The sequence below is a fragment of the Pelophylax lessonae genome (genome assembly GCF_965119305.1).
Source record: "Pelophylax lessonae genome assembly, chromosome: 1".
NCBI classification, from domain to species: domain Eukaryota; kingdom Metazoa; phylum Chordata; class Amphibia; order Anura; family Ranidae; genus Pelophylax; species Pelophylax lessonae.
The window spans coordinates 776,511,846-776,528,284 of NC_138768.1; the positions used below are offsets into that span (position 1 = coordinate 776,511,846).

At 42.7% G+C, this 16,439-nt stretch overlaps 1 protein-coding gene across 1 annotated transcript in view; it reads left to right on the plus strand.

Annotated features, from left to right (window-relative positions):
* PPARGC1A (PPARG coactivator 1 alpha) overlaps positions 1-16,439 on the plus strand; it is a 153,151-nt gene that overhangs the window by 4,128 nt on the left and 132,584 nt on the right. The window contains exon 2 of the mRNA XM_082257307.1: positions 3,098-3,277. Within this exon, the coding sequence (XP_082113433.1) occupies positions 3,098-3,277 (180 nt within the window). The remainder of the gene's footprint in view (positions 1-3,097; positions 3,278-16,439) is intronic.

Genomic DNA, 16,439 nt, shown 5'->3' on the forward strand with positions numbered 1-16,439 from the left:
GGCTAAACAGTGGCAGTTGTTTTGTAGTTATAAGAACTTTGATACAATGTAACAACACTAACAGTTTCTTGCTGGCTGGGAAAGTTTATAAAGCATTTTTTTTACATTGTAAATTCTTACTATTATAGTGTTATAAAGCTAAGATGTTCCTTTTTATAAATGGCGCTGGGGATGAATTAGATTCTTTCATGTACTAGATAAAATGAAATGGAGATACTAATTGGCTGTTATGGGTAATACACACTGGTCTTATTTCAGGCACTTTGATAAATGAAGCTCATTGGGCCCTATTTATGAAAGCGTCTGAGATAAGAACCATCTGTTTTGCCAGTTCTTTGAACGAATGGATTGCTGTGGGGCATCAAAGACAATTTTTGATCCATTGAGTTAAAAAATACAGTACCTTAAGGAAGAATTCTGCCAAGCACTAGTCAAATCTGCGCTGGCCAATAACATAACCTAAGAGATTAGTATGCTTGAAGCAGATAGATAGGCAGCCCATTGTTTGGCAAGGGAGCTATGCAGAGTTGTATAAAGTACTCGAAACCCATACTTGAGTAAAAGTACAAGTGCTCGATCAAAAAGTGACTTGAGTAGAAGTGGAAGTGCTCGCTCAAAAAGTGACTTGAGTAGAAGTACTAAAGTATTCAACATTTTTTGTACTTCAGTATTGCAAGTAGTTTTTTTAAAAAAATTGCTACTCAAGCACTGAAAGTAAAAGTACAAGTACTGTGTTATGTAGTTATTAAAGAAAGAAGTCAAAAGTTTGAGCATCATATTGTTTTTTATTATTTCAAATGCAGCTTTTATTTATACATACAGTAGCACTTATTTTCGTATGCGCTGATAATACACATGTTTTGAGCTTCATGAAACCTGCCATCTACTGTTCTGGCAGTGGTAATTTTTATAATAGTAACGAGTAACTATGCAGCACAAAAAAAAAGTATTGGAGTAGAAGTATTGAAATCATTGAAAAAATGTAGTGAAGTAAAAGTGGAAGTAGGAGAAAAAAATTCTACTCTAGGAAAGTACAGATACCGCCTTTCGGTACTTAAGTACAGTAGTGAAGTAGTTCTACTTAGTTACTATACATCTCTGGAGATATGGGAGCATGTGCAGCAGTGAAGGGGATGTTGGCTAACAGAATAGCTTACAACAGTGGATCCCAAACTGCGAGTCGGGGCTCAGATTGCTTTTATCCTGCTCTTGAGGCACTATTTCATCCACTGACACCAACCATCGAGCATAATTGCCTCAAGTGACAACAACGAAGGGGCACAATTTCTCCAAATGACATACAACAATGGGGCCCAATGAATCCAAAGATGGGGCACAATTCCTCCCAATGACCCAATGGTGGGGCACAGTTCTTCCCACAGACACTAAAGATTAGGGATGCACCGATCCGACTTTTTCGGACCCGATACCGATATCTGGCGTTGTGAAATCGCCGATACCGATATCGGAACCGATCCGGAGATACACACAAAGCAAGCGGCTGCAGTACAGCGCAAAGCTGCTGCTTCATGTGTACGGCTCCTCCATTCACAGGCGGAGTGCATCTGATATCACTCCGCCTGTGAGCCGGGACTATACAGGAAGTAGCAGCTCCCATCCCATACTACTACTGCACCAAGTAAGGGATGGCTGAGCCATTACTAAGCAAAAACCGGATCGGCCAGTGGATCAATCAATGTTACCGATCCCGCGATCCAGCTATAATGGCCATATCGGTGCCGATATCCGATCCAAATATCGGATCGGTGCATCCCTACTAAAGATGGGGCATTTTTTTTCCCACTGACTTCAGGACCTTGTCTACTCTCAGCGGTCACAACCCTCCTAAAGTCTGGAGGACAGTAAACTGGCCCATGGTTTAGAAAGTTTAGACACCCCTGGTCTACATCTGGGGGTCTGTTTTTTTGTGTGCTACTTGTATGAGGGAGGAGTGAATATTGCTTTTTTAACAACTTTTTTAGGGTGGGCACAAATAAATATATTCCTAAAATCTGGTTTTGAGAATCATCCAATCAGCATACGTGCCACTACCTGAAACAACTATGAAACTTTACATCTTTTTAAGTTTATTTGCCCTTAAGTGCCGGTTCACACTATAGCGTTTGCGGCGATCGCATGTAATATCGGAGCACACTGCTCCTTCATTACTTGCGATCGGATGTGCAGTGCGAATTCAGCCATACACTTTGTATGGCTAAATTCGTACTGCAGCCGCACAAAACTCGCACATGACCCTTTTTTTCAGCCGCATCAGGATCGGATCGCACAGTGGTTCACACTTGTGCGATCCGATCCTGTGCGAACTGTCAGATCGCACTGCGATATGCGATCAAACTGGGGGTGTCGTTAACATTTAATTGACACCCCCTGCGTATCGCATATGGCAGTGTGAACTGCCAGATGTGCATTTGCGATGCGGGAACAGCCTGCAAATTTGCAGCCTTCCTGCTTCGCACAAGTGTGACCCGGCACTAAAAAAACTTTTTTTAAAAAAGTTTAATGAAACTTCTACTTTAGACCGAAGTTCTTCTTTAATGGAACTGAGAGAATGATAATAAAGTGGACATGCTGCCCAATAGCTTCCAGCTGTGTTAACAGAAGCTAAAATCTGATTGGCTACTAGGAACCACACCTTTTATTTCCCTATAGATTAGCCATTATGTTTTTATGGACTCAGTGACAAGTGTGTGGAGATAAAAAGGAATAAATTACACCATGGCCTAATTCTGTCATGAACTACCAAGAAATGTATTTCTATGGAGATATTTAATTGGTCAGCAGTATCTTTATAAGAAATAAAGTGTAAAGGGAGCAACGTTCTCTGTGACCCTTGCATGTGCCTCCATGGAATTTGGCAGCCGTCCCTATCCTGGAGAGACATTTTGATAGGCACAGGTATGGTTGAATGATTACCTAATCTGGAAGGTTTCCAAAGTGTGTAAGACTAGCGTAACCTTGATAGTCACAAAAGAAAATAGTTAATCACATGTTACCGATGCAGATTATGTATTAAAGGTTATCATCTGTGGTGCTTGTGAAGATATTGACCTGACTTTCTCCATTTTGTCTCTTGCAGTGTGCTGCTCTGGTTGGTGAAGACCAGCCCCTTTGCCCAGATCTTCCGGAGCTGGATCTTTCTGAACTTGATGTCAATGATTTGGATGCAGATAGCTTTTTGGGTGGATTAAAGTGGTACAGTGACCAATCAGAAAACATTTCCAATCAATACAGCAACGAGTCATCAAACATATTTGAGGTATGCTATTGGTCTATGCTTACAGCCTCCGTGTTGTTTACAAGCTTGTTTATCAGGATAAAAATTATATGACAGCTTGGATGCACACCAAACTTTTTTTTTAAACAGTGGAAGCCGAGGATCGATTCACGTCGTTTCAATATTGTATTCTTGGAAGATGCTTGCACAGAGAGTGTTGGGAAATTTATATAAATGCAGGTGTTGCTAGACCAGACAAGCATTTGTCACCTTGGCATGCGCTGCGTGACCTTCCAGTTGGGTTCCTGGTAGTGTTTCTGTGTTCATAATTTGCTAAATGGTCCTGATATCCCACTAGTCATTTGGGAAGTACTTCAGATGCATCTCTGGAGATACAAAATGAAGGAGCTCTGTTGTCCAAAAGTATGAAGGTTATTAAAGCTGCGACGGTACCCTCTGGCTGGTCTTTTTTTTTCCTTGGGCATACCTTGTAATTCTGAGGAAATGAAATGTAGGATTTTAAAAATATGCAGCATATTTGGATGGAGAAAAATCATTGGCAAAGGGCTGATGTGAAATTCTAGTGAAGTGAGACAAGAACTTGTTTCATTTTTTTTCATACTAGTCATGACCGAAAAATATTTTAGAGTATTCCCATTGCCTAAATTTAACAAGTGACGCTTAATCTGTAGCTATGGTGCTCTTTTTAAAAACCAGTCTACAGACTTGTCTATCGCAGTCAGCTTTTAAGAACCAATCACATGTAAACCTGCAACTGAAAAATGTCAGTTGGGAAATAAACGTTTGAATATGATTGGTTGTTATGCATTATTTTCTGACAGTTCTTCCATGAAGAATTTGTATAAAGAAAAGCTCTTTATGGCTCGTTTCCACTGAGCTTTCTGGTACGGTTCGGTTCGGTACGGTACGCTATTTATGCCGTTTCCATTATGAATGGTACCCTAATTCCAAACCGTACCGTACCACTTTTTTGGTACCCTTTCGTTGGGGTACCAAGCACATTAGTACCGTACCAACTGGGTGGATCTACACTCTGCAGAACTTTGATTGGTTGACAGAGAATTTTCTATCACAGCTTTCCTGCTACACCACGCCTATCATGAAAGGGTACTATTGGCAGTGGAAACGCAATGTGTACCGTACCGTACTGAACCGAACCATACCGTGCCACTCAGTGGAAACGAGGCATAGAGTCTCGTGTTGAAGAATTGGTATTGTTTTTCCAAAGCCACCTATCGGATGTGAATTTGCCCTAGATCCTAAATGTCTGAATTGTATTGGTGGTTGTGGGTAAATAATCATAGTTGATGGACAAGAAAAAGCTCATTTTAGGGCTCCATGTACACGGGACGTTGTAAATGGCCGTTTAGGAGCAGTTGGGCGTTTTTTTTCAGAAGCCCCTGAACCCACCTACATGTTATCTTATCTGTCCATGTACACAGGGTCGTTTACAGTCATTTGCAGGCTGTTGAGTTCAGGGACGTTTTTTGGAAAGCAATTATTTGCGTTCGAACGTGTGTTTCCCGGCGTTTCAAACGCAAAAACGTGGCCGAACGCGACCGATTAGCGTTCGCGTTTTTCCATTTTAAAGGGGAATCATTTTTTTGACCTCTAGGAACGGTTCTAAATGCAAACGCCCGCTAAATGCCCGCTAAACGCACATTTCAAACGTCCTAAAAATTCCAGCATTCAAAGGGACTTTTAACAACGTCCCGTGTACATGGAGCCTAAATCAGCCTCAAACAATAAGGACACAAGAGTGAAGGCTGTTTCACTAAAAATGGGACTGTTGTTCAGAACAGACAGAAGCTAGGAGGTGGCTATGACAGGAGGTATTCCCCTGATAAGCCACTGGATAGTTGTGCCTAAATAAAATGTATCGGTTACAGTGAAGTTGCCTTTTTATTAATTTAAGAGAACAGAACCAAAAATTCATTGCCTAAAGCAGTGATCTCCAAACTGCCGCCCGGGGGCCGAATGCGGCCCTTTGCTTGACTTTATCCGGCCCTTGGGGCACTAATCGCTCCACTGACACCAACAATGGGGCACTATTCATCCAAATCTTACCAATGATGGGGCACTATTCCTCCCAATGTTACCAGTGATCTCCAAACTGCCGCCCGGGGGCCGAATGCGGCCCTTTGCTTGACTTTATCCGGCCCTTGGGGCACTCATCGTTCCACTGACACCAACAATGGGGCACTATTCGTCCAAATTTTACCAATGATGAAGCACTATTCCTCCCAATGTTACCAGTGATGGGGCACTATTCCTCCCAATGTTACCAACGATGGGGCACCCTCCCCCCCCCTCGATGTTACCAATGATGGGACATTATTCCTCCCCCAATTCCCTTATGTGGTGATGTTTAATCCCACTAATGCCAGGAAAATTTCCACTTCCGCTGGCCATAGTTCGACCCCCCCCTCCCCCTTTAAAGTCTGAAGGACAATAAACTGACCCTTTGTTTAGAAAGTTTGTAGACCCCTGGCCTAGAGCAAGGTTTCTCAACTAGGGTTCCTCCAGAGGTTGCTAGGGGTTCTGCCTCTCGGATAAGTTCCCACTGACACCGATAATCTTTTTAGATTTCTGTAAGGGGGTAATTCTTCAAAATGACCACAAGTGTAAGGAGCATTCTTCCCATTGACTATCATACTAATGTAGATATAATAATTGTTGTAAATATAATAATTTTTAGCAGGGATTCCGTTAGACCAGAACGTTATTTTTAGGGTTCCTCTGTGGTGTAAAGGCTGAGAAAGGCTGACCTAAAGCAACCACCCCAGGTCTTTTGTCCTTTATTCCTTGGGAAATAAATTAAACAATTGGAATAAAGCTGAACATTAGGCAGCTATATAGACGCAGCTCTGTAGTAATTGATACTATACATCATTAAATACAAGAATTGAAAGCACTTTAATTTTATTTGGTATTAACCTTGCAGTCCATTTACTGCAGAGCTGGAGTGTGAGGGGAACAAGAAGCACAAGGAGCCAATCAGTTCCTATGCTTAAAAGGAGCACGCTGATAGGAGGAGAAAGCAAGTTGACAGTGAGGTGAGCTCATCACTGTGCAGCTTCTCTTTTCACTGTTCAGTCACAGGCTGGGATAGGTCCAGGATGACTTGTGTTAAAAGGTGCTGGCCATCAGACATCTAGCGACAAAAAAATGTAATGTGTGGGGAATCTTTTGATTAAAGCTGAACAGTGAAGTAAAAGCGGGTTTTGTCATTTTTTATATTTTTATGGGTTCTTCAATGTTAGCTTATCTTGTCTGGCTGGAATTCTGCTTTTATCTGTCTGTGAAGCAAGAAAAACCAGCTCCAGTATTCTTTTTCTATAGTTTTCCTAAGCAGCCTCAAGGATTCCGATTATACAGCTGTTTTGGCATTACCTCAATTTTCACGGTCCGGGTTTGTATAAATTTGCGAGACACGTTTTGGTTAAACCATATTGGTAAATTCTATAAATTACTGCCAATTGCCAGAAATTGGTGTTATTGATGAATGTTTCCATTTCACAAGATGATAGGAAGGAGATCCTCTTCGGAGACATTGACAAATAAGGAATACTTTCATGTCTAAAGTGGAATGCCTTACAAGACAGCTGCATCAATTGTTGCCCTTGAACTTCATCAGTGCTTCCTTTGTCAGTGTAACACTACCCTGGCATGAAAAAAACCCCCAAGAACACAAGGAGGAGAGAGGCCTAGCCACGTGCCTTATTATGTTACAGCAGCTAGTTGATGGAAAAGCCTTAATTGAAGTGGACAGGGCATCTTTATTTTTAACCATTTTGTTTTTAGTAATGCAGCAAGGAATTTCAGATCTACTTAGTATAGATGGATTGCTCCATTTACATTGCATGAAAAGATGGCCATCATGTAAAACACGTGTCACTTTTACTGATGTGGGATGTCTTGCTGCATAGCTTAGCAGTTGTCTTCAGAGAAGGCAAAAAAAATACATAGGTTTACCTAAAGTATATCTAAACCCAAAAACAAAAATTTTATATATTGTAGCTTACTGATCTTTAGATGTGGTGACTGCATTAGTTTTGTTTTAGGCTTTTTTCCCTTTATTTTAACCAACGTGTAACACACTTCCTGTCTTAGGTTGGCTACACTCAGTTCTCCACTGTGTCTACCAAGGAGTAACTTAGCCACCCGTGGACCAGGGCCATCTTACTGAATGGGCATACTGGGCAGTTGCCCGGGGGCCCCACTTGCCCAGGGGACCCCACCTTTCCAGCGACCCAGCCAAGCATTAGTCCCAATTCGCGTGTACATCCCACCACCAAATGTAGCAGGTGGCAAGCGCCTGTTGGCCCTGTGCTGCTGTCAGGCCACTTGGGCTGTGGAGGGGGAGCCCACAACTGCAGGAATGCCTGTCCACCTCCACGGGAACAGGTACACACAGGACAGCCGAGTTTGACTCCCGTCTGTGTGTGTGTTCACCGGACCCAGCCGCCGAACTTGGAAGCTGTCATTAGCCTGGCACTGCTGTACAAATAAATATGGCCTTATCGATAATTTGCCATTTTATTCTCGTGGGTGATTGTGTAGGTAGGGCCCCAGTGCACTGCATTGCCCGGGGGCCTATAAGGCTCTTAAGATGACACTGCTGTGGACAGCAGTATTGTCAACCTATGGAGAAGATGGTGTTAGATGGATTAGTACCTTTTAGATGGACTTCAAAAAGGGCTAATAAATTTAAGCCTGAGCTGAACACTTTAAAAAGGTTGTAAACCTCCTAAAAAAAATAAATAAAAACGTGTAATAAAAAGGCATAATGAGCTAGCATCCCATACTAGCTCATTATGAAATACTTAGCTTAGAATGAAGCCCTTCACTGCTGAGACGGCCAAAGTGTTCACCCGTCTTCATTCCGGGTTTGCGCCCTCCAGCCTTCTGATTGGCCAGAGCCACGATGATGTCACTTCCACTCATGCATGCAGGAGCCGCTGTTCACGGCACAAGACTCTGATGGATATGCACGGGCGGTCATCCTTCAGAGTGCATGAGCCAGTGACGTCACTGGCTGCATGTAAAGTAAATATCTCTTAAACGGTGCATGTTTATGAGATATTTCCAGTACCTGTAGCTAAGCCTTATCATAGGCTCACCTATAGGCCAAAGTTAGAGAGGAAAGTCTACTTCCTCTGTAAGGGTAGATTATGACATGTGTATAAATCTCCCTTGACTCTCAAGTCTGATCCGCTTCCAGATCGCACTCCAGAAGCTACTGACAGGTGGGGAGGAAGCGATATCATGCCTCCTCACCGACTGTTGTAACCCCATTTTTACCGACAAGAGCACCACGGTTGCGGCGTTTCCATATTGACTTGCATGTTGGGTCAATTCCGCTGTGGTCGCAAAGCAATTCTTTGCAGCCGCTCCATGTAAATATTCCCCTCTGCTGCTTATTGCAGCTTTGGGGTGGTGGGAGGGGGGGACAGGGACAGGTGGCAAAAACACAACTTTAAGTCTAAACGAGGCCTTAGGCAGTTATATTATAGAGCATTTTTCCTTGAAAAAATCTGATCATTGTCAGCACCCCTGTCAGTGTTAAATGTTTTGTCTCAGCCCCCTACCTGCCACTTTTGCTAAACAGCTTGGTCTGTTAAAGGAAGTTGAAAAATAGGGAACTATTAGCAGGATCAACAGGTAATAAAACTATGTTACGGGGAAATCATATATGTCATGTATTTTTTTTATTTTTTTTGTTTTGCTCATAGTTCTACTTTAATATGACAATTAGTAATGTAATAAATCCCAACAATAACCAATAAGTATTATTCTTTCACTGATCTGATTGCAGTAAACTAATAAACCCCCCGATCCTGATCACTATGCTTCCTTAAAGCCAATTTTTTTTCCCAAGCAGTGGAGCGGTGCCTGAACTGCATAGGTTAACTGCTTGTTCTGTTGGGGGGCGACCAGAAACCCGTATACTCACCCAATCCTCGGCTCCAGCGACAAATGGCCCCCAAGATCCAGCGATGGATGATAGGTCCATGGGCGTGATGACGTCAGGATCAGTCCACTGCACAACATCGCTAGACCGAGGGGGGGGGGTCAGGTGCCCCAGGGACCAGTCTTGTGCTGGAAAGATTAGGTAGGTATGTCTCTGCTCTTCAATCCCCTGGGCAAAAATGAGTTCAGCTTTAAATTGAGGTCCTGCAATAATTCTATTTACCCTAGATACTCCAGGTCTGTGTTCCTATGACATTAAGGTCCCATGACCAAATACCTTGTTAATTGATTACTTGATTTCTCCCAAAGAGGTGGGCCAGCCAAAGTCCGATCCTTCTCATCCGAGATCAGATGTCCAAATACCTTTGGTCACATGACTTGCTCCATTACCTCATCAATTAGTGACCTAAATCAAGCAGCCAGGAAAATGTCAGGATATCTTATATGCACCAAATAACCTTGGAACTTTAACAGAAATTAGCAATGGCAGCCTTCATATTTACACTCCGACATTCTACATTTAACCACTTGCTGACCCTGGCTTTTTCTGACATTTATTGTCAGCAAAATCAGCATTTTTTGATGGAAAATCACTTAGAACCCCCAAATATTATATCTTTTTTTTTTTTAGCAGAGACTCTAGAGAATAAAATGGTGATCAATGCAATATTTTATGTCATGCCGTTTCTGCGCTGCGTTCTTTCATCAAGTTAATTAACCACTTGCTGACCTGCCGCCAGAGTTTTACTGCGGCAGGTAGGCTCTGTCCGGCAAAATTACGTACCTGTACGTCGCTTCATGGGACTACTAGTAGGGGCGCACGCCGGCAGGGATAGCCGATTGGCCGCGGGAGAAGCCAGTCAGCGGGTACGGTGGCTGCGATGTCCGTTGGGCACCAGCGATTGCTCCCCATGAAGACAGAGCGGTGGTCTGCTGTTGTAAACATGGTAGACCACTGTCCTGTCAGTGATGAACACAGGGATCCTGTGTTCCCCCTATTTAGGAACACAAGTCTTTGTGTTCATTCAGCAAGCCCATCCCCCACACCATTAGAATGTGTCCCTAGGGACACATTTAACCCTTTGATTGCCCCTGGTGTTAACCCCTTCCCTGCCCGTGTCTTTAGTACAGTAACAGTGCATATTTTTAGCATTGATTAATGTAGTAATGTCACTTGTCCCCCAAAAAGTGTCAAAAATGTCAGTTAGGTGTCCGATCCAAAAATATGTAGCAGAATACATATTGGCCTAAAATTATGAAAAAATTTGATTTTTACATTTTTTTTATTTTTTTTCATTGGGAATGTTATATAGCAGAAAGTAAAAAAAAATATATATATATATTTTCAAAATTGTCACTCTTTTTTTTGTTTATAGCGCAAAAAAATAAAAATCGCACAGGTAACCAAATATCACCAATAGAAAGCTTTATTGGACATCAATTTTATTTGGGTACAGTGTCGCACGGCCGTGCAATTGTCAGTTAAATTAACACAGTGCCGTATCGCAAAAAATGGCCTGGTCATTAGGGGGTTAAACATTCCGGTCCAGAAGTGGGTAATGAATTAAAACAAAACAATTAGCCCTATTTTTTTTTAATAATGTGAAAGATGATGTTACAGTGAGTAAATAGATACCTAACATGTCACGCTCTAAAATTGCGCATGCTCATGGAATGGTGACAAACTACAGTACTTAAAAATCTCCATAGGCAACGCTTTAAACATTTTTACAGGTTATCTGTTTAGAGTTACAGAGGAGATCTAGTGCTAGAATTATTGCTGTTGCCCTAACGATCACAGCGATACCTTACATCTGCGGTTTGAACACTGTTTCCCTATGTGGTCGCGACTTGCATTTGCATTCGCTTTTGCCCACAAGCTCGAAGGGTTGGGGCGATTAAAACATTATTTTTCCTTATTTATTATTTTTTTTTATTTTTACACTGTCCCTTTAATTTTTTTTTTTTTTTTATCCCATTTTTTTTAAATCTGGGGTAAAAAACACCCAAGATCGCTCATTTACCTTTAAAAGCAAAAAAAAAAATGTAATTTTGCCTAGCCATTGATTCCTGATGTTCTGCCGAAAACTACAACCATGTCATTTCCGGTGACTCTACAACAGCAATGATTGGAGATTACGATGAGTTTTTTTTTCACAGAACACCGGCAGCCTATACAGTACGGTACACGCTATAATGAGTGGACACTGTTCATCCGCCCTATACTAACCAAAAACATGGCCACCTCCAAAGCGGCGACAACTTTTTTCCTACTTACCCGGTGTTCTGTCAAAACACACAACACTCTCAACTTTTCACAGAGCACTGGCAGTCTATACAGTACGGTACACGATGAGTTGAGTTTTTTGACAGAGCACCGGGTAAGTAGGAAAAAAGTTGTTGCCGTCTTGGAGGTGGCCATGTTTTTGGTTAGTAGCGGGCAGACTAACAATGTCCACTTATTATAGCGTGTACTGTACTGTATAGGCTGCTGGTGTTCTGTGAAAACAGCCACTTGATGAAATCTCCATTTATTGCTGCTGTAGAGTCATCGGAAGTGACGTGGTTGGAGATTTTGGCGAGTTTGAGTTTGCGGCAAAACACCGGGTTACCGACAGCTCTGGTAAGCTCGGGAACCACCAGAAAATGCCGGGGGGGGGGGGGGGGGGGTTTGCACGTCTCTCGATGGCCTATAAAAGTGATCCCATGGTGAATCCGCTGCAGGGATTGCTTCTATCTGAAAGCCGACCGCCTGTAGAAAAAAAGATACTGGGTTTATGGAAGCTAGCTGCTGCCTTAACCCCGGAATGTAATGTAAAATACATAAGGTATATTTACATTTAGGCGATCAGCAAGAAAGCGAGCTGGACAGGGTAACAGGCGGTTCCTTTTCGACTTTTCATTATCTGTTACAAGTGCTAATTTTGCCTTCCCAATCCAAACGCTGCAAGATCTGGACATGAGTGGAAATGTAATATTCTTTTTACATTCCGGCCATTCTTGTACGAGCTGCGGCACTCTTTGCAAGCATTCCATTTTACTTTAGAAGAAGAGTGACCTTGCCTTTTAAAATTCCAATTATTTTCCTGTACGCACACAGTTCATTCATCTTTCCACTGTCATTATGTTCAGTCACATGCACACGCTGGCACATGACACAGGCAGGGCCCGCGTCTTTCTGGTTTATGTGACACCGGCTGCAGCCAGTGGGAGGCCGGTTGTTTCCAGAGACGAGGGAATTAAACACATTTTTGTGGGAGTGAGCCTGGCTGCCTTGGCTGACTGCTTTATAGGAATAAAAAGTAATAAAGTCACAAGACTCGGACGTACAGGTATGACAACAGGTATATTGTCTGTGCAGAAGCCGCTGCGCCTGCTCCCATGCAAGGACGCATATGTTGGCAATACACAAAGGCTAGCTTTGTTACGCTCTTGCTTTAGGAAGCTTAGGAAGAACTGGCACGGGCTTTTGAGGACTTTGCATCACCGCACGTTTGACTTGGGCTTTTGTGTACGCTTGTACATAAATCCTTATTGCCACAGACAAGTTTGTGTGACTGAGGAGCTCGTTATGCTATTGCGGCAGGAAGAAGGTGTGCGCTTTTATGGCGGATAAAACTGGCACAGGCTGATTGATCCACTCCATCCGACATGGAATTATCACGAGAGGCCTGCTCTTTAAAAATATATATTTATGTATACTCACGGTCAGTTCTAAATAATGGCACCACTGATGAACATTCAGATTGTACAGGGAACAAATGGTTAATCTTATCATGCAGAGTTTGTGTAGCGGCAATAGTGTTCACAATATAAAGGGAGACAGGAATGGTGTCCGTGCACTAGACGAAAAATCGTTTGAACTTCTGTCATTTGGACAGTTTGTTTATTTTTCGGCCAGTTAATGGGCACAAATCGGTAATCAGTCGTAACGTTTTTGAGCCAAAGAAACAAAGGTCAAGTTTGGAAAGTTTCTGTCGAATGAACAACAAATTCAAATGTTAATGTGTTTCTCATCCGAATGGTTTGCACTAGGTATATCGATCGGCCAATTATCAACTTGTTAGTATGATGATTCCGACAACCGACTGCGACTTTTCGGCCGAACAAAATCTGGTGTGCATGCTATAAAATTTTTGTTGGCCGTCAGCAGAACGGCCGATTGTTCCTCAGTCAGTACAGATTTCGGCCGACAAAAATCAGTTGAGCAAGACTGGGCATGCTCAGAGAAGAAAAAACACACGGAAAGTAGACCAGAACATGACATCACTTCTGCAGTCGGCTGTTGTTGGCTGACAAAATTCGTGTGCAGTCTAGAGCACATTTCAACCAACACAACAACACTGGACAAAAGACGGCCGATCGGTCGGCCAACAATCGGTGCGTGTGTACGGGGCTTAACACCCAAACCGAATGCAGATCACTATTTAGAGGTGTTTAATAGGCCGTTTGGAGGTGATCTGATGCCTCCTAACAACCTGTTTTAACCCCATAATTGCTGCACCACCGTGGCACAGTTGTGATACTTCCATATTTGCTTGTATGGGTCACATTCGGTTGGCTTGCTGCCCGCCAAACGCAACATGAGACATCAATTTTTGCCGTTGACTCAAAGCATCGCGACCGCAGCATGTGAACAATCCCATTTGCCTGTGCAGCTTAAAGAGGGGATGCTAAAACGTCTCGCCCCCAACTGCAAGTCTAAATGAACATTTACTCTTTCCAATTTGCAATAGTGGGCAGAATCACCACACTTCTGTCGTAATTCCAAATCACGTGGTATTTTCTGCACAACATGTGACAGGCGTTTGGGTGCTATTATCTTGTAATGGCACCCCAATGCGATGTCATTCTGCCATGATTGTCAAGCGTCAGGATCACGCAGGTAATTGTGGCAAACCACTCCTTTAAAAATCTTGTGAAGCCTGTCGCCCCGAAACGAGCAGGAACTTTTTTTTGGGTGGCAGATGTGCATAGAGTAGCCCATTTAAGTGAATTGGGTGGCCCTATGCGCCATGCAAAATCACGTGAGAATCCCTCTTTTAGAATCACATAGCAGGAATGCTCGTTCCCTGATACACAATATGGGAACAGGACCTTACAGTAAAATTCATGGTCAGGAGCTCCTGGCCCTGAGTCTAAGGAGAAATTAAATGTACAATTTTTAAGTGGAGACCAAGATGGGCTTCCCTGAGGAGGTGATTTCCAGGGATCGTTTAACGGTGGATAGAGTAGGAGATAGCGGAACAGATTGGGATAGAAAATTCCAAAGGACGGGACAGGCTCTAGGGAAGTCCTAGATGCGAGCATGGGAGGAGGTGACGACTACAAAAAGTTGCATGTTCAAGGCCAGATATGGTTATATGTACAGTTTTTCCATCTTGCTTGTTTGATATCAGAACAATGTTTGGATACTAAAATAGATAGTTTCCCTTATACAACCAAATTATTGTCTATGTAGGTCTGACATGGCCAATAATTATTCTGTGGATGGCAGGCTTCACATATAGGGGTTTATTGATCAGTGATGACTTGGCACATGCAGTAACCCAAAACAAGAAGAAGAATTGATCTGACTACAATAAATCTGATAGGATTACACTCGGCTACACTTTGAATATCATGGCATTTTAGACCATATTGGTGGACAATTAAAGATCAAAACGTTAGTAGAAAAGTGTGAGGCACAGGCCTAACATGACTTTTATGAAGTCAGCATAACAACGCTGTATCATACACAGTGCTGTCAATGGGCCCTAGAATATTTTTTGCAGTGGGGCCAAAAAAGGATCTTATGTTTGGGCACCCTTTCCCCCCTTCAGCAGACATGTGCCGACGGAATATTCTCATAGGAGACAATGGATCAGTAGGGCTGGATTTCCTGCAACTTTCCACCTCCCTCTCACATGGGTACAAACACGCACATTTCCCCCAATACAAATCCACCTGTTTGTAGAATGATCTTTCATATGATAGATTGGCCCCCAAATTGCACATATGTGGCCAGGTGCCTCATTACGTCTGTAGGTAGTAAAAGGATCATTTATTGTAACAGCTGGCAAAATCTCAAAGGAAAAGGTGAATACTACACGTTCAATTCTTTGCCATCTCTTTTTAATGCAGAAAAAAAGAACATCTGCAGCAGCGCAACTTTTGAACCTACTTTATGATTTCTTTACCTGAGCAATTTGAATAGAGATAATAAAATTATTTCAAAAGTCAGCATTTGTGTAAAATTGACAATGGTCAATTATACACATTATAATTGCAATACATACCTCCATGCATGCACAATATGAGCAGATACAATATCAGCATATGTACATATCTGCTAACAACGATTGTCTGCAAATGTCTAACCACAATTTGAAATCCATGGCAGAACATGTTATGGGATAGTAGGCAGGAGCTCTTAGGCTCGGTTCACCTTGGGGAGGCATGACTCTGTACTACTTCGGGGGCGACTTGTGCATTCCCATGCACCACGACTTCGGAGCGACTTGCATGGACTTCACATAATGGAAGTCTATGCAAGTCGCTCCGAGGTCGCCCCGAAGTAGTACAGGACCCTTTTTCTAAGTCGTCACTCCTATTAGAACGGGTCCTGTAGCAGTCAATGGACCGCGAGGGAGCGCGACTTGTCAGGCTGACAAGTCGCGCTAGTGTGGGCCGGGTCTAACTCATTTAACCTTTAAATATTTAGACAAAACTTGAATCATAAAACACATCAATATAATAAATAAAGCAGACGCACCAAATTTGGAAAAAATTGTCCGCGGCCATTTATTATTGGTTTAAAAAATATTTTATTAATTATTCAAATAACCATATAAAAAACATTTAAAAAGCCTAGCCACTACGGCTCAGGCTGTATCAATAAATAAAATATCTGTTTTTTTTATAACTCCCAACTAACAATACATTACCACTTGTCCCCCTTTGCAAAAATACAAAGGTGACCCACCACATAAAAACAGCTGCTACATATAGGGAGGGAGGGATGGGGAACACCACAGCTTGTTGCCTTCTGAGGCGAATGAGCCCCGCAGAATGGAACCCTCTTTTTATAGGCCCCCCAGGCTATTCCAGAAATTTCCTCAGAGGTTACGTGTCCCCGCAGGTGAGTCCAGTCACCCGCAGGTGAATCCAGTCACCTGCCAATACACGTGACCCCTCAGCCTTCAGGCTACCTCAGGCAGCTCTTCCCGCC